This window comes from Macaca fascicularis, chromosome 1 (assembly GCF_037993035.2).
Source record: "Macaca fascicularis isolate 582-1 chromosome 1, T2T-MFA8v1.1".
NCBI lineage: Eukaryota > Metazoa > Chordata > Mammalia > Primates > Cercopithecidae > Macaca > Macaca fascicularis.
Window position 1 is genome coordinate 102,335,357 of NC_088375.1, and position 27,043 is coordinate 102,362,399.

Genomic DNA, 27,043 nt, shown 5'->3' on the forward strand with positions numbered 1-27,043 from the left:
AGAGCGTATTACAAGCTTGGAATGTTTCTGTGTGAAGGAGAAGTTTTATGCTGGGGTTGGAATGTCTCTGGGAGGAGGGGAGGTTATCTTGGGGCTGACACCTCTCCGGCTGGAGGGGGATTATCTCTAGGCTGGCATCTTCCTGGCCAGAGGAGGGCTATCTTGGGGCTAGCATGTCTCTGGTTGGGGAAGAGTTTGGAAGGTTTCTGGCTGGAGATGTTATGTATGGTTTATATTCATGCTGATCTTAGCCATTAAGCTGATGCTTTTTGGATTTAGGTGGTTTTTTAATAAGGTGAACTTTAGAATGAGGGACTTGTCCAAGATGGTGATGCTCCTGCTCTGTCAGGAAGAATAAGCCAGGCAGTACTAAAAGCTAGTGAAAAAGCCCTGAAGTGGGTGAGCCTCTGACCTGTTTAAGGAATCAGGAGACTGATATGGGGGAAATGGAATCAGGGACAGGTCTGGAAAACTAGACAATGAGTTCAGGGGGAAAAATATATATATACAGATTATACAGAGCAAGCTTGTCCAACCCGCAGCCTGGAGGCCACATGTAGCCCAAGATAGCTTTGAATGTGGCCCAACACAAATTTGTAAACTTTCTTTAAAAATGAGATTTTGTGTGACACTTTTTTCATCTCATCAGCTCTTGTTAGTGTTAGTATATTTTACGTGTGGTCCAAGACAATTCTTCTTCCCATGTGGCCCAGGGAAGCCAAAAGATGGGACACTCTGATACAGAGACTTGAAGGTCATTACAAGATTTAGATTTTTCTAATTTACTCTGAGAATTGGGAAGTTATTGGAAAGTATGGAGCAGAGGAGAGACATCATCTGACGTTGAGTTTAACAGAGTCAGGCACGCCTCTGTGTTGAGGAGACATTGAAGGGAGGCAAGTGGGGTAGCTGCAGTCCTTTGGGAGCTTCGGCAATAACCCTAGTGAGAGATGATGGTGGTTCAGATCAGGATAGTGGCAATGATGATGGAAAACTGTGGTCAGTCCAATTCTAGGTTCAGTGTGACAGCAGAACAACAGAATTTCCTGATAGACTGCAAATTGACTGTGAGAGGGCAGTCAAGGATGACCAACTGGAATGGTGGAGTTGCCATTAAAAACATAGAGAATACTGACAGAGAATACTTCAGGAAGATGTTGGAAGAAAGGATACTAGAAGTTTAGTTTTGCATATTTTAAGTTTAACTGGACTGTTAGACATCTAATAAAAATGTTGAGTAGGCTGTTCCATAGTTGGATACTCAGGAGTGAAGGCTAGAATGGAAATACATGTGCAACCTTTTCATAGAATTTTACTACCATTGAGAAAAGAGAATTAGGGTAACAAGGAGCAAGTGGGATCACTAAAAACTTTGTTGGCTGTGATTCACAATAAATAATATACTTTAAATCATAATTTAGAACATACATACATTTACACATTCATATTCATACTTCTAATAGAAAAGTATTTTTATAAAGCAATGCTTACACTTACTCCATGCAATACTTTTGATCTTTTCTATTCTGTTTTTTCCTATTCTATGTTATTAAAAACATTTTTGGAACTGATTTCACTTATTAACAGGTTGTGACCCTCAATTGATAAACAAAATGAGATTAGGTATTTAAACTAATTTAAATTAAGTTTAACCTAATTTAAATTACCTTTGAATAAAAATTTGACACATGATTTCTATTTTTAATTTTTTATTTATGGTTTCTAATTTTTACTATAATAATTGCATTATATTAAAAGCTAAGTTTTATTTTTAAAAGCATATGATAATTTTAGGGTGATGAAGAAAATATGTACTCTCTGACAATGCTAAGATATCAAATAGTATAATCCTTTCTAAAGCAAATTAGCAATGTGAGTCAAAAGAATTAATAAACATGAATATCCACTTAGAAGTAAGTGACAGATAAGACTTCATCAGTGCAGTAGAATTTAAACTGAAACTTGAAGATTGAGAAGGAATCAGCCAGAAAAACATGTAAGATAAGTCATTTGTGCAGTTTCCCTGAGTTTAGAAACAGCTGGATTCATTAAAGGAACCAAATGTAAGCATGTGTAGACAGGACACAGTCATGAGATGAAGGCTGGAGGCAAAATATGTAGAATCTTATAGGTCATGCTTTGAGAAATTGGAGTTTAATCCAACCTACAAATGAAGACATCAAAGAGATTAAGTAAGACATTACACACCCTTAGAATAACATTCCTGGTGTGGTATGAATAGTAGATTGGACTTGGAACAAAACTGTGGAGGTGGGAAGGATGATTTAATATAATTTATCGGTTATATTTTGCTATATAACAAACCACCCCAAAAGTTAATGGCTTAAAACAGAACCTATATGTTTGTCTCAGAATTTCATGAGTTAGGAATTTGGGCTGGAATTAAATGAGTAGTTTCTCTAGTCCTGGTTCACTCATGTATCCAAGGTCAGCAACTGGTTGGTTAGAGCAGGCTGAACTGGGACAAGATTAGCTAAGACAATTCTATTCCCATTCGTGTGGTGTTTTACTTTCCAGAAGTCTAATTCTGAGTGTGTTCACCCAGTTACCGTTTAGAGTGTTGAAACAGTCTAAGTGTGCAGACAAGGTCTCTTGAAGCCTAGGCTCAGAACTGGCCCATAATCTCTTCTGTTATGGCCCAATCCAGTCACAAGGAGACATAGAGGAAGGGAAAGAGATTCTATCTTTTAATGGCAAGAGCTGCCAATTCACCTTGCAAGAAGCATGAACACAGGGAACAGTTAAGATTGTGTAATTTTCTTTGCAATATAGAGATTATTGGTATTTTCACATTATGCTAAAATCTTCCTTGGAACCACTAGAACTAATCATGTGCATGTGGGCTAAAAGAGTAGGGTATGGTCTATGTTTACAACTGTGGCAAAAAGTATCTTGAGCTAAGTAAACAAATTAATTATAGCATTGCCTTTTATGTAATCAATGGTGTTGCAATGAATTATGTCTTATTTCAGAAAAATGAACAGGTCTTGAAAAAATTAACTACCCTTTCAGAGGATAGAAAAGTAAAAATAAATAAATAAATAAATAAATAAATAAATAAATAAATAAATTCTTAATTCTGTTGAAAGTAATTCTTCAAAAGAACGTGTATTCATATAACCTGTTGATTCTGGGCAAATCTATCAAATGAGGTTCATACTTTACTTATGACACACACTTATGATATAACAGACACGCAAAAGGACCTCAGCCAATGTCTTCAGATAAAGAGAATTAGGATGAAGGCTCTGGGGCTAGGAATAGAAATATGCAAAGCATGACCAGCCTGAGTCCTTGACTAACTCACTTCAGAGGCTACAATGCATTGGTCCTACACAGAACCTGGTGTAGGAGGAGCAGATTTCTTCGTGAGCCTGCTAGGTAAAGCCTTTACTTAGATGCTTGGAGTTCCTGACACTATGGAAAACTAATGAGAAAATATCAGAGAAGGAGGTTTCTATTAATTAAGCCATAGGGAAATAGAATTGCTGCTTTTCTCTAGTTATCAGGGGAAATACCCCAGTAGAGAAATCTCCCCAAGAAACCTTTAGAAACAGGTATAACAGTGCTTCCGGCTGAACAGAAAGGACTTAAATTTCATAAACCCAGGAATGGGTAGGGACCTCATTGTCTCTGCTAGAGGTAAGAGGAGAATGCACATGGGTTAAGATGTAGGCTTGTCATGGGTCAGGGAGAAAGTAAATTGCCAAATAGGTAGAGAGAAAAGAACATTTAGCTAGTGATCTTTCTGTTGACTTAACAATATTTGGGGACATATTTGAGGCTGCTTGGTGGAGGAGGGAAGGATAAACACAGGATTAGAAATCAGAGATAAGGTTTTATTTTTTTCTGGAGCATGACATATTGAATAATTGAGACTTTTTCACTGGTCATAACATTGTTTCTCTGCTTTCATATCCTCAGAATTTTCTAAATTAATTATGATCCAGGAGGACACCATTGCACATACTGGTACCTTGTTTGAGCCAGATAAATATAAATCATCAGTATCATTAATAAGAGAGGTCAGATGTATCAGAAGAGTCTATTATTGAAAATCTTATGTCAGGATATTGACGCAAACAGAACACAGTCTCTATCCCAGATCAATTTTTTATGCTTACCTTCCTTTCTCTCAGTGGGACTGAGTGAGCTTATGTCTTCCCTTCCAAGTCTCCAACAGATAAACTTCTAATTATCATATTAATCTCTGAAGAGTAGAACACTGATTTTGCCAAAACACAGGTTCCCTGATTTTATTAAAAGGATTAGCATCAAACACTTTGAAGAAATACATAGGAATTCCAGAAACACAGTAAGACAGTAGCTCTGACTGCTTTAGAGGTCCTAATGATCTCAAATTTCTGGAATTAGTAGCAGCCATCTCTATGCTAATTTGAAAAATGAGATACTAATAAATCTTTTTACCTTTTTCTTTAATCTCTTCATCTGTGTAGGTCAGGGGCTCAGTAGAGTTGAGAGAGAGCATTGAGCTGCCAGGTGTAGGGGGAGTCAATTAGAGCAACAAGGAGACATGATGAAAGTTAGCAGTGAAGTCTTTAATCACTTATGGTGATAATGTGAGCAACAAGCCAAAACCGGAGAAGGTGCTACTCCTCTCTGTTCTATTTTCCCCCATGGACGTGTGCTCAGGTCAGGTGGATCAGTGCAGACTTGGGGATTGTTCCACTGTTGAGGGAGCCCCCAGAAATGCTTGCAGCAATTTTATGGATCTTGTGGTAAGGGAAGGAAGACAGCTAGAAGTGGAAAAGTACTGAGCTAAGTCAGAATAGGGCAACATGTCTTCAAGGTTTTCTCTTCTTGCCACCTCCCCCCGTGCACACCCACCAGAGCAGAGGTCTCAGCAGAGACACTTCAAAACGACATCAACCAGCATCTTCAGATAAAGAGACTTAGAATGAAGGCTCTGGGGCTAGGAATATAAATACACAAAAAACGTGACCAGCCAGGAGTTCCTGAGTCCTTGACTAACTCACTGGAGAGACCGCGACGCGGTCTTGCTTCTGCACCAAGTCTGGTGTGGGGAGAGAAGCTTTTCCCATAAGACTGCCAGGTTTCCCAAAGGCTTTAGCCTTTGTCGTTGCCTGTTTTTAAGCCTGAAAATTCACACATAGGTTTTAACCAGGAGCTGGAACTCTTCAATTTGATTTTTTAGGACATGAGTGAGAAACATAGGCTACTTTAACATGGACCCGAGTCAGGTCAGATGCTGAGGTGCTGTGAAAGCAACAGCACAACAATTAGTCTGAGGCAATAGTAGACCTAGACTATGATCGAGATCATTCCAAGTAAGATGATCAGGCTTGCCTGGAAGATTGAATGGAACTGAGTCCCAACAGTTATCAAGCAAGGAAAAGCTGTTCCAAAGCCCACCAGGATCTACTTTAAAAGAACCAGAAGGCTTTCTCCTATTTCTATATGGATCTCTTTTACCTGCCTGGAGCATCAATTCGGAAACAGAGCAACTATGCCAATAAGCTGACTTAAAGGCCTCCCAGGATTCTAGCATTGTCATGACAATTGGGGTACACACACAAGAAGCATCCTTTCAGAGGACATATATGGTCCCCTGTAAACAAAGAGTTAACAATGTTAAGGCAAGCCATGCCGGGCATACATTAGGCGGGTAGTCAGGTTAGCAGAGTCCCCAATATAGCCTCCCATCATGGGGCCTCCTGTCCTGGTGTTTCCAGCTCAGTGTGAATAATGTAGTTGAATCTTTGGTTTTACTGCCCCATCTGGGGCAGTCAGTTTTAAATAGTTTTATTTGTCTGTGGCATTTGTCTATGGGTCTTACAAGTGAGGACGACATCCGCAGTAATTTTTTGTGGAATGTGTAGAAACTGACACCATCCTCTGATATCTCACAGTCAGCATTATCAGTTCTCAGCAGCTTGGAAAGGCAGCACAGGGTAGGATTTTTGGTTCATTTTTCTTTTTACTTATTTGTTTCATTCTTTTTTAGAAAAAAGGAAAACTTTTAAGAGCAAGCCTGAAAAAAAGATTATCAGTATCTTTCCATTTCCCCATGTTTCCTCAGGTGCCAGGTTTTAGTTTATTGTTATCAATATGTCTCATAAGTAACCAAAATATTATATTTTTAAAATAATTATTGCTTATTTTTTATGTGTTATGGAGCATGGAGAATCCATCCTATGGCTCATGATTGGGCTCCTTGATGTGCAGCTTTCGTGGAAAATTGGGGCCATTATCAGAAGCGATGTGCTCAGGAAAAAATGAACAGAAAGCACATGTATTTTTCTAGGACCTGGATGGTATGGCCTGGGTCAGTGGAATGCACAGGAATGACTAGGTCAAACCTAGAGAAAGTGACTGCTGTTGTCAGGATCTGAGAACCCCTCTGAATGGGATGATGTTACTTACATGCCAAGAACGTCCTGGCCCATTGGCTTTGACCTCTGTCCATGGGCAGTGCGGTTAGCCTTAGTCAGGTTTTGACAAGCAGACCAGTTTTTCGTGCTGTTTTTGAGACTTCTGATGGCAGTGGCAGTCCATACATGTAGGCCCAATCTAAGATGGTTCCTGAATATTTATGGGCCATCCTCTTGTGGATCAAGGAGGTGATCAACCACACATCAGCTTGCTGTGGGGCAGAGGACAGTTTGCGGTGTGTGCTTAATTGAGAAGTGCAGTCTGCTCATTGGTCGTGTTATCCTTGTTAGCACAGGGGCCTTTCTGGTCAGAATCCACATGGGTAACAAAAAGTAGGAACAGAACTGATTTCTATCTAAATATCTTATCCTCACAGTGGGGCTTCTATATATCAGTACTAGGCTTCCCAGTGGCTCCAACAAATGGCCAGGCTAATAGCTAATGTCCATGTATCAGGTAGGTTTATAGTTTTCCATATGCCTTGCTAAAATGACCTAAAGTGCAGCAATTTCAGAACATGGGGGCAAAGACATGCCGAGGCGTACATAGACTACACATTAGTACTGATAATACATTTAATAGTAGGGATAATAACAGTGAAGATTTATAGGGGCCTGATGGAACCCACTCATAGTTGAGCTTGGGCAAGGGTACCAGTGGTGGTGGCCTCAAAACAGAAAGCATTGTATGTTTTATCCTCATTTTGTTGCCAGTGAGACATACAGTCACCTGTGAATGGGTAGCTAAAAAGTTTAAGATGTACAATTTTCTTTTATTTCCCTTTTGAGTGTTAACCTTGGTTTAGAGTCTCTAGTCCCCTATGTACGGAAGGACATTGTTCAAACTCCTAGTTTTGTTTAATTTTGAAAACTGAGGTATCTGGGCAAGTCAATGAGGTCTTCTAACCTATCCCTAGACCCACAGGGAGGGGCGGAGAGAGATCCCTTATCACTTACAGAGGCTGGTCCATCAGGATTTGGTGATGAGTTTTCCGGGGCAGAAGCAGGAGTTAGAGAACAAGGAGGAGCAACAGGTCGAGGTGGACAGTTATTTTTTTTTTTTTTTGACCAGGACTTATAGAGGCTGCAAAGGGCAGGCTAGTTTCATCCCAGTTTCCTTAGCTTTCTCCTGGCCCCTCTGTTTGGTCTTTAACAAACAGGAGCTAAAGGAAAGAACTAAAGTTCTCCTTCAGAACAAATAGTTTATATAAACAATATGCTAGCAACCTCCAAGAATGTCCCATTGCTTCTACTAGCATGTTCCCCGTCTCACTGACATGCTTAGAGAAGTTCTGCTTGGGATTCATTGGCACCTCCCAAGAGTCAATGGCAAAGTGCCCTGCAGGACCCTCAGACTTTTGCAAACAATCTGGTAGCATCTCTCTACAATGTTCTGCAGACTCTTCTACCACCTCCCTACAGTACCCCATAGGATCTTCGTGCTTTTTGCTTTTGCAGAATGGGATTGTTCTTAATTACTTACCCCGCTTACTGCCCCAATTTGTCAGGACCTCAACTGAGCTGAGAGAGAAAGAAAGAGACAGAGGGAGAAAGACTGGAGTTGAACTGCCAGGAGTAGCTGATTAAAAGAACAAAGAGCCAAAATGAAAGTAACAGTGAATCCTTTAATCGTTTACTTTGATAGTATGAGCAAAAGCCTAAACCCCCTCCAAAATAAACGCTGATTCTCCTGTTTCATTTCTCCCATGAAAGGAAGGTTGAGAGTCAGGTGGATCAGTGCAGATTTGAGGGTCATCTTACTGTATAGAGACAGTAGATACACTGCACATCATCATGTAACGATCACCAAAATCAAGACAAGGAAAAGTCCACTCCTTGCAGCCTCTCCTCCAAGTTTCTTAATTGTGCCATTCATAATTGATATTTCCTTGGACAAGACCCTCTGGCATGGCAATCATTATCTGGTTCTGTTCCTATGCTTTTGCCTGTTACAGAATATTATATAAATGAATCATACAGTATGTAGCCTTTGACGTTGACTTCTGGCACTTACATAGTTAAGATTCATCCATGTTGCTGTGTGTACCAGCAGTCATTAATTTTTATTGCTGAGTAGTATTCTGTTTATTATATGTGTTTATCACTTTTTAAAATCCATTTACCACCATTTAGGTTGTTTCCAGTTTTACAAATAAAGCCACTATAAGTATTTGATTACAGGTTTTGGAGTGAACATAAGCTTTTATTCCTCTTGGGTAAATGCCCAGTGGTGTTATCGCAGGATTAATCGTAAGTGTATGTTTAACTTCACAAGAAACTGCTAACCTCTTTTCCACAGTGGTTGTAACATTTTGCATTCCCACAAACAATGTATGGAAGATCAAGTTGCTCCACATTCTGCCCAGGACTTAACATTGTTAGGTATTTTTTTTCCTTTTTAAAAAAATTGCAATAGTTATTTTTATTGATGAGTACTGATACTGTATCTCATTGTGGTTTTAACTTGCATTTCTCTAATGACCAGTGATGATGATGTTGAGCATATGTTTATGGACTGATTTGACACCTGAAAGTTTTCTTTGGTGAAATATCTGTTCAAATAGATTGCTAATTTCTTTTAAAAAAGTGTTGTTGGCTTTCTTCTCGTTGGGTTTTGAGGTGTGAGGTATTCTAGATGTTTTCTGTCAGATTTTTTTTTTTTTTTTGCAAATAAATTCTCCTGTCAGTAACTCAAAATAAAAACACAAACAGAAACAAAAATAAAGTACTGAGATTTTGATTTAAGTTGCATTGAATGACTAGCTTTGGGGAATTGGTATCTTCACAATATAAAGTCTTCCTACCCATCAACACAGCATCTTTTCACTTATTTAAGTCTTCTTTGATTTCTTTTATCAGTGTTTTACAGGGTACAGCATATTGACTCTGCAATATATTTTGAGAGATTTATAACTATTTTATTTTTTATGTTATTTTGAATCATATTTAAAATTGTATGTCCCAATTGTTCATTCTTAGCATATATAATATATACAGTAATTGATTTTTTATGTATTGGCCTTTTATCCACTAACCTTGTTTTTCTACCTCAAGTCATCTGTGCTCTAATCCATTCTACATAATGCAACCATACTCACTTTTCAAAATCTAAAGCTTTGTCAAGTAAATTTAATTCTCTGTTTAAAATTATTCAGTGGTTTCCTTATTTCTGGCAGGGTAAAGTCTCATTCTGTCAAGATGGAAGTTACTACTTCCTTCAAGATAAGCTTTTTGCTGATTTCTCCAGCTTTATCTACAGCATCATCATCATATTCTCTCTGACACTCTCTCTCTCTCTCTCTCTCCCCCCCGCCCCCCGCCTGTTCTGCCCAGAGGCAATGAGTTTAATTTCTGGTATGCATCAGGCTATTTTTGTGGATTTTAAAAAAATCTTTATACTTGTTATTCTTTCTGAAACACACCTCTTCATAGCTGCAAGCTTTTTGCCAGTCTCCCTTCTACATATACTTCAGACAATGTGCCAGTCACTGTTCTAAGCATTCTGCCTGTATAAACTGATGTAATTCTACAGCAACTAGGCAAATTTACTGTTTTTATTATCTCCATTTTACAGATGAGGAAACTGAGAGTATAGTTTATACAAATGCCCTAAAATCACAAGTGCAATAAGAAGTGTTAGAGCCATGATTCAGATCCATGCAGCCTATAACCAAATTCCATGTTCTTAAATACTAACTTATTTTAGTCCAGTTTCTACTCTGAACTGCCTCTAAATTATGTGCTCAATAAATTGTTCCCATTTAAATGAATCAACCCACTCTCATGTGCCTTCCTCTCTCATATTTCACTGAAAATTATTTGGATATAGTTAGCAGCGATTCCCAAATCACTTCATCTAAAAGTATTCTTATATTTCAACCTCTGCATCACTTGAATAATCTTCAGAATTTGAAACTGTCACGTACTACTTTCTTCCTTAAATTTTCTACCTTTCTGGTGCACCTTTGCCAGTTAGCTTTTCATGATCCTTTTCCCCATTTCTTCGTAGAGACTGGTGTTTTTCCGGGCCGCAATTTTCTGTCACTTTACTTTCTACTTTTCTTATATACTTTCCCTGGATACCTTTATCCATATTGAGTTGCCACTGATAACTTATATGTGGGTAACTTCTAAATACTTATCACTGATGTAGACATCATTCTGAACTTTACACCTTCTACTTGATGGCCTATAGAATATCTTCCTTTTAAGATCCCATTGGTACTCCAAAGTTCAGCCACTCTAAACCTATCTCTTCACTTTACTCCAAATCTCCTCCTCCTCCAAAATTCTCCGATTTTTATTAATTTTAATTCGTGGTTGCAATATTTCTTTATTTTTAATGTTTTATTTGGTTGTTTATTCTCAAAGCCCAGTAAACTATAAAATGACACACAATAGGAAATAATAAATGTAAATAAATAAACTAGTAATAACTTATAATTGAAAAATTGGTTTTTATAAGTAGGCCACTCAATTGCCTGTATAGTATTTTAGCATTTAAGGCCGTTGTCTGTTATCTATAGGCTTCCTCTCATTTTCAATAGGAAAAGTAAGCATAGTTTATTCTTAGAATCATCTTTTGAACTTAAAACTAAAATCAGATCATGTGTGTATGTATATATATACACACACACACACATTCTTTTTTCTACAATATAATCCAATGTATAAAATAAGAGGAATATATGTCAAAACATCTTGTGCATGATGAATACATATAATTCTATCAATTTAAAATAAAATAAGATAAATATATGTATAAGATAATTACATACTAAGAGAAAGTATAAAAATTCATTCTGCTGTGCCTTTGAATATACTCTATTTCAAAACTTGCTTTTTAGATTTTAGATTTTTATTTTTTTACTTTGTTATGGATTTTCTCTGCTCATAAAGTAATAAAAGTAAATTATTTTCTCCTTAATCAATGTTTAAATTAAACTGGGCTCCAAATGATCTCAAGGTTTGTTTATTTTTGGTTTAGTTTGTTTACCTTTTTGTTTTGTCTTGTTTTGTTTCACTTTTCTGCTTTATGTTTAATCTCTCTTCTCTAGCTAGTATTTTCCTCAGAGAAAAGTCAAAAGAATTTTTCTTGTCGGTATCCACTCTGCATCAACAGATTTAAGGTCTAACTCTGACTGTCAATACTCGAATTATTATTTATTGACAAGCTACCTTATAATATAGCAAAAACCTGTTTTTATTTGGTGTTCAGATCAATTTCTTTTTTTTTCTCAGTAAATTCATCAATGATAACCAGTTCGGAGTAAGTGGAACCTGCTAATTTTCTAGCATCCAGCATCCACATTCACAAATTCAGAATTCTATCTTTAAAATAATAAGGGTATGGAAAAACATGTGAATTGACTGTTGGATTGATCAACTTTCTCATAAACTTTTTTAGCAACATGTTTTATATTCTGCATAATATCAAAGAGCTACTACACATGGGAGTTTTGGTAGGCTGGCACTACAAGAGAAAAGCTGAAGTTCACCATGAAAGATTATTTACCAAAGTGAAGCAGTTAAGAGAAGCAGAAAGGGATAGATAGATAGATAGATAGATAGATAGATAGATACATACATACATACATACATACATACATACATATCCTTGTGCCAGATGTTCCATAAACAACAAATAAATCAACAAATAAATCAATCAATGACAATATTTGTAGAGCAGTAATATTTTTGTTTGCAACAATCTTCCTTTATGAAAATCTGAAGGATGCGCATATATAAAAACAATCAAAATGTCCTAATTCTCTGTAAGCACTTGATTTTCTAGAAGCTGCCAAAGTAATATTTGTTAAACTTCGTTAATGTAAACCAGTTCTTGATAGAATGTGTTCGAGATGTATATTTTGTTCTGTAATGAGATGTCTGACAAATACCAACATGTACCAAATATTTTTATTTCCCTGATCTATGTTTCAAATGCCTTGTTTTAATTTAAAACTTCAAATATTATTTCTTACTAAAATAACATGAAGTTTTAAATTCATGATTTATAAATAATGTTTAAAATAGTATTAGCTAAGGAAAAATATTTGCTGTCTTCATGGAGAAATGCTGGTGTACAGCATAAGCAAATATTCTTGTCTGAGGAGTTAATTTTTAAATGTTTCCACATTACCCCGAAGGAGATATTATTTTTTCAAACTTCCTTTGTGTTCTAAATCTCTCTCCTTAAATAATTTTTGATCCATCTGTTAGGCTAGCTTCTGAATTGCCTGGACAATAAGCCCTGGGTGCAACTGATGAGTTTCTTTGCACTATTTCTTTATAGTTTATGCCACTTTTGAGGGACATGGTATCAAGAGACCTAAATTGTGCTAGAATCTCACATTTTGGCCTCTGCCTTCTTACGGTGATGGTCTTTGTCAGGATATAAGCAATCTGAATCCTGTGACTTAGATATTTATTAAAAACCTCTGCTTCTTTTCAGTATTTGTCATGGACAGACACTTAACCTGACTGACAAGATACCAAATCTTCCACTGCCAAATTTCTCACTGATCCCTTCTTTCTGTTCTGGTCAATTTCTAGTAGCTTAATTCTTTTCTGCTGCTGAGAATACAGTTTCCTACCAAGGCTTTACCTTCATATTTGTGCCTCAAAACTTTACCCTCTTTTCTAGACACACTCAGTGTCAGTCTGTGGTGCAATAAAGGAGCAGAATACTAAAAACTAAAAATATTCAGGAAAATGGAGAATACAACTTTACAATAATTATATATAGAGAAAGATAATTAAAAGTTTTGTCTAATCTATATCTAAGAACCATTAGAAAATTTATATGGTATATGATTCAAAACAATTTGGGGAATTATTATAAAAGATTATTAATACCCCTATATATTTATTTTAGTTTATATAGTTTATAAATGTGACATTCTTAATGTCTTGTTTTCTTATTATTTGTATCCTTTTGAATGTAAGCTTCATGAATGTAGAGATTATTTTCCTTACTGCTGAATTCGACAAACCCACAGCTGTGTTTGGTACATAGTAGGCACTAAATGAATATCTGTTTAATTCATAAATAAAGAGAAGTACATGATCCACCTAAAGCATATTTTTCATTTGACTTTTATATGAGCTAACACATCTGACTTTGTCAATTTCTTCTAGGAAATGAGCTCTGTCTTTCTATCCATAGCTCTTAGGGTTGCTGAGACTATGGTGAGGATTAACCAAACTACTACAGTAACGGAGTTTCTCTTCACTGGATTCCCACAGTTTGAAGATGGTAGCCTCCTCTTCTTCATTCCATTGTTTGTTATCTACATATTCATTGTCATTGGGAATCTTACTGTTTTTTTTGCAGTCATGATGGATACCCGTCTCCACAACCCCATGTATAATTTTATCAGCATTTTCTCATTTCTGGAGATCTGGTACACAACTGCCACAATTCCCAAGATGCTCTCCAACCTCATCAGTAGGCAGAGGACCATCTCCATGATTGGCTGCCTCTTGCAGATGTACTTCTTCCATTCACTGGGAAATTCAGAGGGGATTTTGTTGACCACCATGGCCATTGACAGGTACATTGCCATCTGTAACCCTCTCCGCTACCCAACCATCATGACCCCCAGGCTCTGTGCTCAGCTCTCTGCAGGGTCCTGCATCTTTGGCTTTCTTGTGTTGCTCCCAGAGATTGCATGGATTTCCACACTGCCCTTCTGTGGACCCAACCAGATCTACCAGATCTTCTGTGATTTTGAACCTGTGCTGCGCTTGGCCTGTACAGACACGTCCATGATTCTGATTGAGGATGTGATCCATGCTGTGGCCATCATATTCTCTGTCCTGATTATTGCCCTTTCTTATATCAGAATCATCACTGTGATCCTGAGGATTCCATCTGTTGAAGGCCGCCAGAAGGCCTTTTCTACATGTGCAGCACATCTTGGTGTCTTTCTGATGTTCTATGGCAGTGTGTCCCTCATGTACCTGCGTTTCTCTGCCACTTTCCCACCGATTTTGGACACAGCTATTGCACTGATGTTTGCAGTTCTTGCTCCCTTTTTCAACCCTATCATCTATAGTTTTAGAAATAAGGACATGAAGATTGCAATTAAAAAGCTTTTCTGCCCTCAGAAGACGGTTAATTTATCTTCAGATCAACGCTAGCTCATAGGCACCTTTCACTGTGGATGCTACTCTAACCCAATAAACCATATAAATAACATATAATTCATTCACTGTCACACTGATATTTTGTGTCTCTTTATCCCTGTTCTTCCCATGTACATGTATATCCTGCTTTCACATGTCAAATTAAGATAGCATGGACCACCTGTCTAGACTTATACAGGTAGGTAAAAAATAGAAAGGAAATATGAAGTAAAGTCATTAAACATAATTAATATATTTTATGAACATTAATTTATTATTGGTATATAAACATTTTATGTAAATGCTTATTATATTACATAAGCATTAATAACAACTATGAATTTATAAAACATACTAGTTAAAAGAATCAGATCTGTAGAAGACGTTAAGGTTTGTATTTCAGTGATGCTACATATTGCTTTGTGACTTTGAACAAGTTGATAATTAATGTGTCTGCATCTTAGTTTTATCATCTATTGGTATAAAAGTAATATATTTTAAAAGTAGGACTTCAAATGCTAATATGAATATTAAATGAGTTACTCCATGCAAGTGCTTAGAATATGCATAACACAGAGCATGTGCAAAGTGTTATCTGTTAATATCATTTGCAACTAATTACTATATTTTGTTATTGATGCTTTAAAGAAATCTTTAGTAAAGAGTGATATATTAAAAACAAAAACTCATACTTAGGAATACTTAGCTATGATTATTATTTATAGTATATTTGTTGTTATTATTTATCTGGAGCTGAGTTGAATTCAAACTTCATTTACTTTGACTGCTTTGGTTGAATAAAATTATTTGGTTAAAAGTAGTCTCCAGCACATTCTGAAGTGATAGATAACAAAAATATATAGCATTTGAACTACATTACTCTTGTTTTCATTTTTGCTGCCTTTAAAATGTCTATACATTGCCACTAGAAATTAATTATCTAAAATTCAGTTTAGATTTGTATATTAAGATAACAGTTTAAACACACATATTTAAATTTTCTTCCTCAAAAAATTCAATGGAAATAAAACAGTCAGGACTAGATGAGCTGTTAGATGACCTAAGCACTGAAAAGTGTAAGGATATAGTAATGTACATTAAAATATGTATGAGGTTACCTAAAGATCTTCATGATAGCTATGTAAATACTCTGAAATATTGTACATCACTTTCTTTTTTTATAGGAAAGAAAATAATTTCTATTTATGTCAAAAGTACCAGTTGGTTCTGTTTATTGGACAGTCCAGGAATGAACAAAAATATATATTGAAAAATTAACAGCAAAAAACAAAAATCAAAATTCAATTAAACCAAAGCATTATCTATCCTAGGGAAAAAAGAGTTCCTTCAATTGACCCCCAAAGTTAAAACACTTCCTCAGGTATGAGTACATGAGACCCAACTGAGGAAAATACTTATCTGCCCGGTGTTGGACAAGAAAATAGGGGAGGAGAGCCTAGATGTTAACTGGATGAAATTCTACATAAAACTGATAGAAAAAAATAATTAAAGCTTGAAAAAACAGAAATTGAGAACCATACTCTCCTTGGGAAATCTGGATAGAGAGAATGGAGCCAAAGTACATGTGAAATTTCCTAGTCACAATGGAGTTATCCCCTGAGCTGTGTTCAGAGAAGGGCATGAAAAGTAAATCTTAAATTTACAAGCCAGAGAAGTGAGGAACTACCCAGGTAAACTGAGGCTACTAAAGCAAAATGAAAAAGCACAACTTTTTAGCACAATAGCAATAATCTATAACTAATATTGAACTTCGTGGCAGATATTTCCGTATTTGCTATGCACAATTAGATATTTGACATCTTGTTTTTTTTGTATCCAAATATATCCTCTCCTCTCTCACACACAAACACAGATTGTCTTCTTTAAAAAAAAAATTTAGTTTTGCCATATACCATATGTATTAAAATCATTAATTTTGTCAAATGCATAGCCCGATAAGTAGTTGGATTACTATAGTTAAAGAGAGAGACTGAGAGAGACAGAGAGGTTTGGGAATTGAAAGTCAATGCTCTTCCATTACATAGACTAACTCTAATACACAAACCATTAAAATGTTTCCTATTTAAAATTTTGATGAGATTTGTGAAGATAGCTGTCAGAAAAAAATGTTGGCAAATGAAAAATACAAAATTTAAAATACAATGGAGATATTGAAGAATATATTAAATACTACAGAAAATTAAATTAATGATTTGTAAGATTGCCTAGAAGATATGTCTCAGAATTTAGAGAAGCCACATAAAGAGCCAAATATTACATGCAAAGAGGAAAAGACATACATGGATAATGCATTAATAGATACTACAGAGCAAAATGTGATTATGGGAATTCTAGAAAAAAACAAACAAAACAGAGGAAAATAATAATTAAAATTAAGGGAAAATATTTCTGAGCTTGAGAATGCTTGAGTCATTGGATCAAAAGAGATTGTTTTATATTATACAAAATCATTGGAAACACAATGTGGTCTGTTGACATTTTTGAATTTAAAAAAACTACAAGTTAGATAACTAAAATAGGCTCCCAAATCATAAGAAGAAAAGTTAGACAAAACTCAGAAAGTATGTCTTCCTATTTGAGAACTTGATACGTATTTCCAGAAGAAGATGACATGATAAAAGTAATTAACTTTGAAAAAAATGAGAACTTTGAGATTTCAACAGATCGGTGGATGAAGCACATGATATAAATAATACTCTTGTAGAAAAGATGAGATATTGATCTTCAATAGAGAAGTCAGCAGAACCAGTGTGAGTTGTTCAAGGTAGGAAAGATCCATACATACTCATGGCATGAGAAAAACAAAAATAGACATGGTTTCCTCACTTTCTTCAGTACTGGCACTAAATCCCCAGTGACATGTTTATTATGAAATGGCCTTATTGTCTGTAAAATAGCTTTTCAAGATGATCTTCTGGTGTCAGTATATTTTCTTCAAGGCTTTCCAAATCTGTGTGTTCATGTAAGAAGGCCAGGACCATGTCAAAACTGCCCTTTGCCTAGTACACTGGTAGCCTCAAGAACAGCTGAGACAATCATGAAAGTGCTGGAGAAAGAAGCTTACACATTTGGGAAGATGAGTACAATCAGCAAATATATATATATATATATTTATTGACAACTTTGATCTGAAAATCTAACAAAAGGAGAGTAAGAGGGGAAACTTTCTGTTAATTAACCCCATGAGAGAAGGTGATTCACTTCAGTGCAGTGGAGGGGAAGAATCCTCCACAGAGCCCAGTTCTGCTTCCTGTTATTCCCTGGATGCCCTGTGGAGACTATAAATCCCTTTTTGAAGAGACTGAAGCAATATCAAGGATGCAGAGACCCAGGCAGACTGAGGAGTCCCTGTATCTTCGGAAAGGTGGGTGTAGATGACTCAGTCATAAAGAGACCGAATTCACTCACCATGCATAATCATTGTCATAATCGTCATTTCATAACCTGAAGACCTTATTATTAAAGAATTTAGAACTTTGAATAAGGGTGGAAGGCAAAGATATTTACAGGAGGAAGCTCTATTCAGTGTGGTTCTGGGCATGGGTATATATGAAACAGCATGCCACATTTATAATGCCATTTTGTAAGAGATCATCTAGTCAAGACTTGATTGGGGCTCTCATTAGAACTGAATTGTCATACTTCCCTTTTCAAACAGTCCCCAATTTTCTTTGTTCACTTATTCATGGCTGTCTTGTGCACTTAATTAGAATTGTACCAAGTGGCTGAGTTTCAAGTTAATTTATTTGATACCTACCATCTCTACATATTAACTGTTGTAGTCACTATGTTGTAGTCACTATGAGGGATAAAAGACATTCACTGTCCTGAAGGAGAGACCCATATTCTAGAGAAGGTAAACAAGTAAGTTGATGATGGATCCTGACGAACGCTTCAATACAGCATAATGGCATTCAACACTTCCAAGTGTTTCCTATATTCCTGACACTAAGGTTTTAAAATACATTTACACGTATTGGTAGAGGCAGTCAACTGTATGTAGGTTAGAGTGTGTCTCTAGAGATACAGTGCATAGATTTAAACTCTGACTTTGCCCTTCATTAACAGAATTTCTGGACAAAGAACTTAACCTGTTTGTGCCTAAGTTTTCTCCTCTGTAAAATGGGGATAATCATTACTCCTCATTGGAGCATTAAAAGCATGAGGTGAAAAATATATGCAATGTGCTTGGAATAGTACCGGCATTAGCGAGGCAATAATACTGTATACTATACAATACAATTCTATTGTTATTATAAAATGTTTAGTCATTCTCAGGACCTCATTAACCCGTGTTAATATTTTCTCAGTTTTACAAATGAGATATTAAAGGCATAGAGAAGCTAAGTAACTTCATGTTAAGTCACAGAGCTGGTAAGCCATAAAGAGAATTTAAATGATAGCAATTTTTCCTCTGGCATCTAGACTTTTAACCAGCAGTATATATTGCGTTTGTGTGAGGAGAGGGTGCAAAGGAGGGAGGGGTATGTTACTTTAAAGTCAGAGGAAGTAGTGCAAACAGGAGGGGCCTGTGATTTTAGAAAGCAACATGAACAATGGGATTGCAGGGGAGAGAGGAGTGGGAGAATGTTAGCAGGTGAAGCTACAGAGAGTTAGGAGTCAGATAGTTGGTGTGAAGCTTATGAAAGAGAGATTGGTTAGAGAAAAAACATTTAGAAGTATTAGTAGTTAAATCCCGTAAGTGGATGAGATCACTAAGGAGCATATAAAACTATAAGAGGTTAAAGAGGATGATAGGAACCTGTGGAAAATAAACTCTTGGGAAAGAGTTTAAGAAAGACAACAAAAACTAATATAAGAGAGAAGAGGCAGAATGAGAAAGAAAATACAAATAAAAATAAATAAAACAGAAGCAAAAGTCAAAGCTAGAACTGCCTTTAAAGCCATCTGGGCATCACGTCCCTTGAGAATGGAGTCGTGGAAACAGAGGACTAAAGTCTCAAGCAGGAGTAAAGAAAAGTGTCAAGTGCCAGAGAGGACTGGATAGTTTCCATTGGTAATTAGCGGGACAATGATGAATGTGATCAGAATAGTATCAGTATAATGCTCAGGAGGAAGCGCACAGCAGTGTTAAAGGAGAATAAGAAATGCAGTGAGGTAGATTGTCTCACTCTTTCCAGAAGTTGCCTGTCAAACACTGTCCAAATCTTTCTGCAAGTATTTACTAAATCCTACAGCATCCTTATTAGATGGGTACTATTTTTAATCCCATTTTGCAAGTGAGTACCTGAGACTCTGAGATATTACGTAATTTTCCAAAAGACATATAGGTAACAATAGACTTAGGATTTCAATATCAACTTCAGGTTTACATTGTAACACCTTAGAATAGAGATTTCATGGTACTGGTACCAAAACAGAGATATAGACCAGTGGAACAGAACAGAGTCCTCAGAAATAATACCACACATCTACAGCCATCTGATCTTTGACAAACCTGACAAAAACAAGAAATGGGGAAAGGATTCCCTATTTAATAAATGGTGCTGGGAAAATTGGCTAGCCATAAGTAGAAAGCTGAAACTGGATCCTTTCCTTACTCCTTATATGAAAATTAATTCAAGATGGATTAGAGACTTAAATGTTAGACCTAATACCATAAAAACCCTAGAGGAAAACCTAGGTAGTACCATTCAGGACATAGGCATGGGCAAAGACTTCATGTCTAAAACACCAAAAGCAACGGCAGCAAAAGCCAAAATTGACAAATGGGATCTTATTAAACTAAAGAGCTTCTGCACAGCAAAAGAAACTACCATCAGAGTGAACAGGCAACCTACAGAATGGGAGAACATTTTTGCAATCTACTCATCTGACAAAGGGCTAATATCCAGAACCTACAAAGAACTCAAACAAATTTACAAGAAAAAAACAAACAACCCCATCAAGAAGTGGGCAAAGGATATGAACAGACATTTCTCAAAAGAAGACATTCATACAGCCAACAGACACATGAAAAAGTGCTCATCATCACTGGCCATCAGAGAAATGCAAATCAAAACCACAATGAGATACCATCTCACACCAGTTAGAATGGCGATCATTAAAAAGTCAGGAAACAACAGGTGCTGGAGAGGATGTGGAGAAATAGGAACACTTTTACACTGTTGGTGGGATTGTAAACTAGTTCAACCATTATGGAAAACAGTATGGCGATTCCTCAAGGATCTAGAACTAGAAGTACCATATGACCCAGCCATCCCATTACTGGGTATATACCCAAAGGATTATAAATCATGCTGCTATAAAGACACATGCACACGTATGTTTATTGCAGCACTATTCACAATAGCAAAGACTTGGAATCAACCCAAATGTCCATCAGTGACAGACTGGATTAAGAAAATGTGGCACATATACACCATGGAATACTATGCAGCCATCAAAAAGGATGAGTTTGTGTCCTTTGTAGGGACATGGATGCAGCTGGAAACCATCATTCTTAGCAAACTATCACAAGAACAGAAAACCAAACACCGCATGTTCTCACTCATAGGTGGGAACTGAACAATGAGATCACCTGGACTCGGGAAGGGGAACATCACACACCGGGGCCTATCATGGGGAGGGGGGAGGGGGGAGGGATTGCATTGGGAGTTATACCTGATGTAAATGACGAGTTGATGGGTGCTGACGAGTTGATGGGTGCAGCACAGCAACATGGCACAAGTATACATATGTAACAAACCTACACGTTATGCACATGTACCCTAGAACTTTAAAGTATAATAATAATAAAAAATAAATTTAAAAAAAGAGATTTTCTTTTTTTTCTTTTTTCTTTTTCTTTTTCTTTTTATTTATTTATTATTAAAATAAATTAAGAGATTTTCTTTTTTTTTCTTTTTTTATTTTTATTTTTATTTATTTTTTATTATTATTGTACTTTAAGTTCTAGGGTACATGTGCATAACGTGCAGGTTTGTTACATATGTATACTTGTGCCATGTTGCTGTGCTGCACCCATCAACTCGTCAGCACCCATCAACTCGTCATTTACATCAGGTATAACTCCCAATGCAATCCCTCCCCCCTCCCCCCTCCCCATGATAGGCCCCGGTGTGTGATGTTCCCCTTCCCGAGTCCAGGTGATCTCATTGTTCAGTTCCCACCTATGAGTGAGAACATGCGGTGTTTGGTTTTCTGTTCTTGTGATAGTTTGCTAAGAATGATGGTTTCCAGCTGCATCCATGTCCCTACAAAGGACACAAACTCATCCTTTTTGATGGCTGCATAGTATTCCATGGTGTATATGTGCCACATTTTCTTAATCCAGTCTGTCACTGATGGACATTTGGGTTGATTCCAAGTCTTTGCTATTGTGAATAGTGCTGCAATAAACATACGTGTGCATGTGTCTTTATAGCAGCATGATTTATAATCCTTTGGGTATATACCCAGTAATGGGATGGCTGGGTCATATGGTACTTCTAGTTCTAGATCCTTGAGGAATCGCCATACTGTTTTCCATAATGGTTGAACTAGTTTACAATCCCACCAACAGTGTAAAAGTGTTCCTATTTCTCCACATCCTCTCCAGCACCTGTTGTTTCCTGACTTTTTAATGATCGCCATTCTAACTGGTGTGAGATGGTATCTCATTGTGGTTTTGATTTGCATTTCTCTGATGGCCAGTGATGATGAGCACTTTTTCATGTGTCTGTTGGCTGTATGAATGTCTTCTTTTGAGAAATGTCTGTTCATATCCTTTGCCCACTTCTTGATGGGGTTGTTTGTTTTTTTCTTGTAAATTTGTTTGAGTTCTTTGTAGGTTCTGGATATTAGCCCTTTGTCAGATGAGTAGATTGCAAAAATGTTCTCCCATTCTGTAGGTTGCCTGTTCACTCTGATGGTAGTTTCTTTTGCTGTGCAGAAGCTTTTTCAAAGAGCATGTGCACAATGGCCCAGTCGGATAGGGAAAGAACATAATGTAACTTCTATGATGTTTATTTGTACTCATACATTTTACTTTTAAAATTTATTATATAAGGTACACATATATAATTTTGTATTATTGCGCCATAATATAGTAATTGTGTATAACTTATAAATGCAAATACTCGTATTAGAAATTAAGCTAAAATAAAAATAATTTTAACTAGTTTTTTTTTTAACTGTTAAAACATTTGGAGACCCCTATTTCTGTAGTTGTGTCAATAAATAAGATGTACAACTAAACAACTTTGAGGAATAAGAAGAACTACCTTGAAGGTTTCTTTTTATCTGACTTTAAACTTGGGTACATATTGTCCAATGTTTGATACAAAAAAAAGTTTGATATGTTTGATATGAAAAAAAATCAAACATTGGGCAATATGTACACTAGCTTAAAGTCAGAAAAAAAATGAAACCTTCAAGGTAGTTCTTATTCCTCAAAGTTGTTTAGCTGTACATCTTATTTATTTTTTTCTCTACCTTCTCATGAGTTGGACTATGCCCTCTCTTCATTCACAGGTAGCCCTACTAGGAAATATGGAGAGTGGAAACCAATCAACAGTGACTGAATTTATCTTCACTGGGTTCCCTCTGCTTCAGGATGGTAGTCTCCTGTACTTCTTTCCTTTACTTTTCATCTATACTTTTATTATCATTGGTAACTTATTAATTTTCTCTGCTGTAAGGATGGACACCCATCTCCACAACCCCATGTATAATTTCATCAGTTTATTTTCCTTTCTGGAGATCTGGTACACCACAGCCACCATTCCCAAGATGCTCTCCAACCTCATCAGTGAAAAGAAGGCCATCTCCATGATGGGCTGCTTCTTGCAGATGTATTTCTTCCACTCACTTGGAAATTCAGAGGGGATCTTGCTGACCACCATGGCCATTGACAGATACGTTGCCATCTGCAACCCTCTTCGCTATCAAATGATCATGACCCCCCGGCTCTGTACTCAGCTCTCTGCAGGTTCCTGCATCTTTGGTTTCCTTATCCTGCTTCCTGAGATTGTGATGATTTCCACACTGCCTTTCTGTGGGCCCAACCAAATCCATCAGATCTTCTGTGACTTGGTCCCTGTGCTGAGCCTGGCCTGTACAGACACGTCCATGATTCTGATTGAGGATGTGATTCATGCCGTGACCATCATCATTACCTTCCTAATTATTGCCCTGTCCTATGTAAGAATTGTCACTGTGATACTGAGGATTCCCTCTTCTGAAGGGAGGCAAAAGGCTTTTTCTACCTGTGCAGGCCACCTCATGGTTTTCCTGATATTCTTTGGCAGTGTATCTCTCATGTACTTGCGTTTCAGCGACACTTATCCACCAGTTTTGGACACAGCCATTGCACTGATGTTTACTGTACTTGCTCCATTCTTCAATCCCATCATTTATAGCCTGAGAAACAAGGACATGAACAATGCGATTAAAAAACTGTTCTGTTTTCAAAAAGTGTTGAACAAGTCCGGAGATTAATACAGAGCCACAGGTTCCCTTCCTTTGCTTTTTTTTTGAGATGGAGTTTCACTCTTGTTGCCCAGGCTGGAGTGCAATGGCATGATCTCAGATCACTGCAACCTCCGCCTGCTGGATTCAAATGATTCTCCTGCCTCAGCCTCTTTAGGAGCCAGGATTACAGGCATGTACCACCCTGCCCAGCTAATTTTTGTATTTTTAGTAGAGATGGGGTTTCACTGTGTTGGTCAGGCTGGTCTTGAACTCCTTTGGCCTCCCAAAGTGCTGAGATTACAAGTGTGAGTCACCATGCCTGGTCCCTTCTATTGCTTTAATGTTTGTCTAACAGATTAGAACATGAGATTACTCTATACCTAGTCCTTTGTCACACTGAAATTTCTGTCGTCCTAATTATTTTCCCTATACCTAGAAAAAATATTTATACTCTCTGTGTCATCATTGTAAAACTTGCTGTGCATATCATGAGGAACCTTATTTTGTGGATGAATAACTGTAGTGTCTTTCTTCTGAAATGCTGTGGTTAAAGAAAATTTGTTTGCCACTTTAGAGGGTTAGAACTATAGAGCTTGCACTTCAGAAGTTGACAATGTGCTCTGAGGTAGTATGTCTTTATTCAGGTAACAGATCTTAGAAAAGTTTTTTTGTTTAATTATGAATCATGGATTACCTCATTGGGTTTTCCCAGAAATAGAGATCTAAGAAAAAGCCAAAACAATATTTAATTAAGTTTTATCTTTATTTTTAGTGATGTAGTTAGCTATTCATTAGAATAATTATGTTTTTAGTAAGATTAGATTATTAGTATTGCCACACATGTTTAAAAGAAAACTACAATATAGGATACTATTTACAGAAATATACTTGGTTTCCACAAATATCAATTTTAGTTATTGTTTGCCCTTTCCAGAGTTAAACATCTTCACTTTCTTTATTTACAGTAAAAATATCTTTGGTGCATTCATTGAATGGTAGTGTCAAAAACATATGATTCATTTAACTTTTTGACTAATAAATTTAAAAACTTACCTCTTCTTTCCATATTTACTAAAGTTGCCTTAATTTGATTATCTATAATTATTTATACACAATTATTATAATTATCTTTAAAAAATACAGTAAAATTTTGAAATGAAGACAGTGATTTTATCTCACATTTTAATTTTCTTCTTTAACAATCCAATACAATGACCAAACCTTAGATTATATTAACTTCTTAAAGGCTTTAAATCCAGAAAAGATAATAATGATTCTCATTTTCTATTGAGTGGTCCAGCAGTGGTCATATTAACATGTGAACACAAAGAGAGAAAACATAAAACAACCCTTTCCAACATGTATCACGTTACTTCCCCCAAAAAACCCTGAAAAACCTATATAAATCCTTGCAAAAAGAAAAGAGTGACTTCAATAGACAAAATCTAAATGGTTTCCTGAAGACATAGTGCAGATAAAATAAAATTCAAAGGAATTCAATAGAGGCAAGGGAAGAGACTATTTAGTAGACAACTTGAAGTAATCTTTTCAGGAGGTGTTGGAAATTCCAAACTGAGAACAACTTGAATGGCTAGGGATGGGGAGGTGGAAATTTATGAATATCTGAAATATTTCTAGCATATTAGGTGAGGAAGTTGCTCACCTAAGTATTTGGTCCCTAGTCTTCAGCTGGTGGATCACATGCTATGTAAAGATGGGCTACCCTAACTTCAAAAGTTCTAGTTTGGGTTCCCATAGCCAACAGAGAAAAACATGCACATTGGTGATTCTTCATAATATAATTTGACTATATTATACATTTTTCTGAATGAATTAGAGCTCTAATGTAACAAGGAAACCAATAAATTTAAAAAAAAAACTGCTGTTAAAAGCAGCTGAGAAAGGGGAGATAGCCTTTCAATTCTATATGACATTTTAACCTGTTTCCTTCCCAATCGTTTTAAACATGGTTCATATTAATCATAAATAAAGAAAACATAAACTTACACCAAAAGACTTGTACTTGACTAAAGGTTGCAGTTCATGGCTTCACGGTGGCCTCCTCAGAAAACGTATTATTTTCTCATGGGAATTTGAACCTGGTATATTATCATTCCCAAGTTTCCAGCAACATGAGTTGAAGAGGATGGACCAGGGGTGCTGGAGAATCCACACAGAGACCACAGAGTGCAACTTCTACCCCAGTAGACACCTTTAGGAACTGTCCTCACAAGTACCTGCATACATAGTATCCAAGCAATTTAGCCTAGAGACAGAGAGAGAGAGAGAGAGAGAGAGAGAGAGAGAGAGAGAGAGAGAAAGTAGGAGGGAGACAGGAAGGAGAAGAAACTTGTTTCTTTCCCTTCTGTGACTAAAATATGTTACAGGAGGTATTCACAATGTCTTATATAATTCAACCAGAATAGTTCTTCTTCTATAAGAATTATCAAACAGAAAATTAGCCTAATTAAAAATATTTTTTTGGAGGTGATATTGCTATACATCTGAATAAAAACTGTCAGCATTTACAGTGACCTTACGGATGCCCTCATTAGTTTAGTTCTTTAAACAGACCCAAAAAGAGGGAGGATGTAGCAATTTGTGCTTTCTCCTCTCAAAAGCATATTCATGAGCCAGAGCGGTGCTTGCTTACTTCATGATCTAACCTCTCAGTATATGATTAGAAGACCAACTCAAGGGTAACTTGCCCCTGAAAATCCCAATTATCTATAAAAAGGTAAATCCATTATATCTGCATTCTTTAAAACATTGTAAAGCAAACCAAAAGGAGAAAACCAAGGAGAATTCATGTGCACAACACACTATATTTCTAACCAGCAAATATTAGTTTGAAAAATGTTAAAACATTAAAACATGTAAAGCTCACCTGAACCCAAACTGCCCTGGTGCCTGGGGTCCAGAATGCAGAGATTAGAGCCTGAAGTCTAGCCTATCTTATCCTGTTGCCTCTGACTTACAGACTTACTAGCACAAAGCTAACTAATTGTTATTTTAGTACCCAGGTATAAAACACTTGATAAGTT

The 27,043-nt window shown here is 36.5% G+C and overlaps 2 protein-coding genes across 2 annotated transcripts; both read left to right on the top strand.

The window, feature by feature from the left end:
- The first annotated feature begins 11,389 nt into the window (after window positions 1-11,389).
- LOC102135104 (olfactory receptor 6K3-like) lies at window positions 11,390-15,381 on the top strand. Its single transcript, XM_045389379.3, has one exon. It carries the CDS (start codon window positions 13,578-13,580, stop codon window positions 14,577-14,579), a length of 1,002 nt encoding a protein of 333 aa, XP_045245314.2. The 5' UTR covers window positions 11,390-13,577; the 3' UTR covers window positions 14,580-15,381.
- A 7,595-nt stretch (window positions 15,382-22,976) lies between these two features.
- On the top strand, window positions 22,977-25,051 carry LOC102134741 (olfactory receptor 6K3). Its single transcript, XM_045399630.3, has one exon. It carries the CDS (start codon window positions 23,028-23,030, stop codon window positions 24,024-24,026), a length of 999 nt encoding a protein of 332 aa, XP_045255565.2. The 5' UTR covers window positions 22,977-23,027; the 3' UTR covers window positions 24,027-25,051.
- Window positions 25,052-27,043: the final 1,992 nt, after the last annotated feature.

Bases quoted from the DNA above. Each gene is read 5' to 3' on its own strand.
- LOC102135104 (XM_045389379.3), top strand. From the start codon at position 13,578: ATGAGCTCTGTCTTTCTATCCATAGCTCTTAGGGTTGCTGAGACTATG.
- LOC102134741 (XM_045399630.3), top strand. From the start codon at position 23,028: ATGAGTTGGACTATGCCCTCTCTTCATTCACAGGTAGCCCTACTAGGA.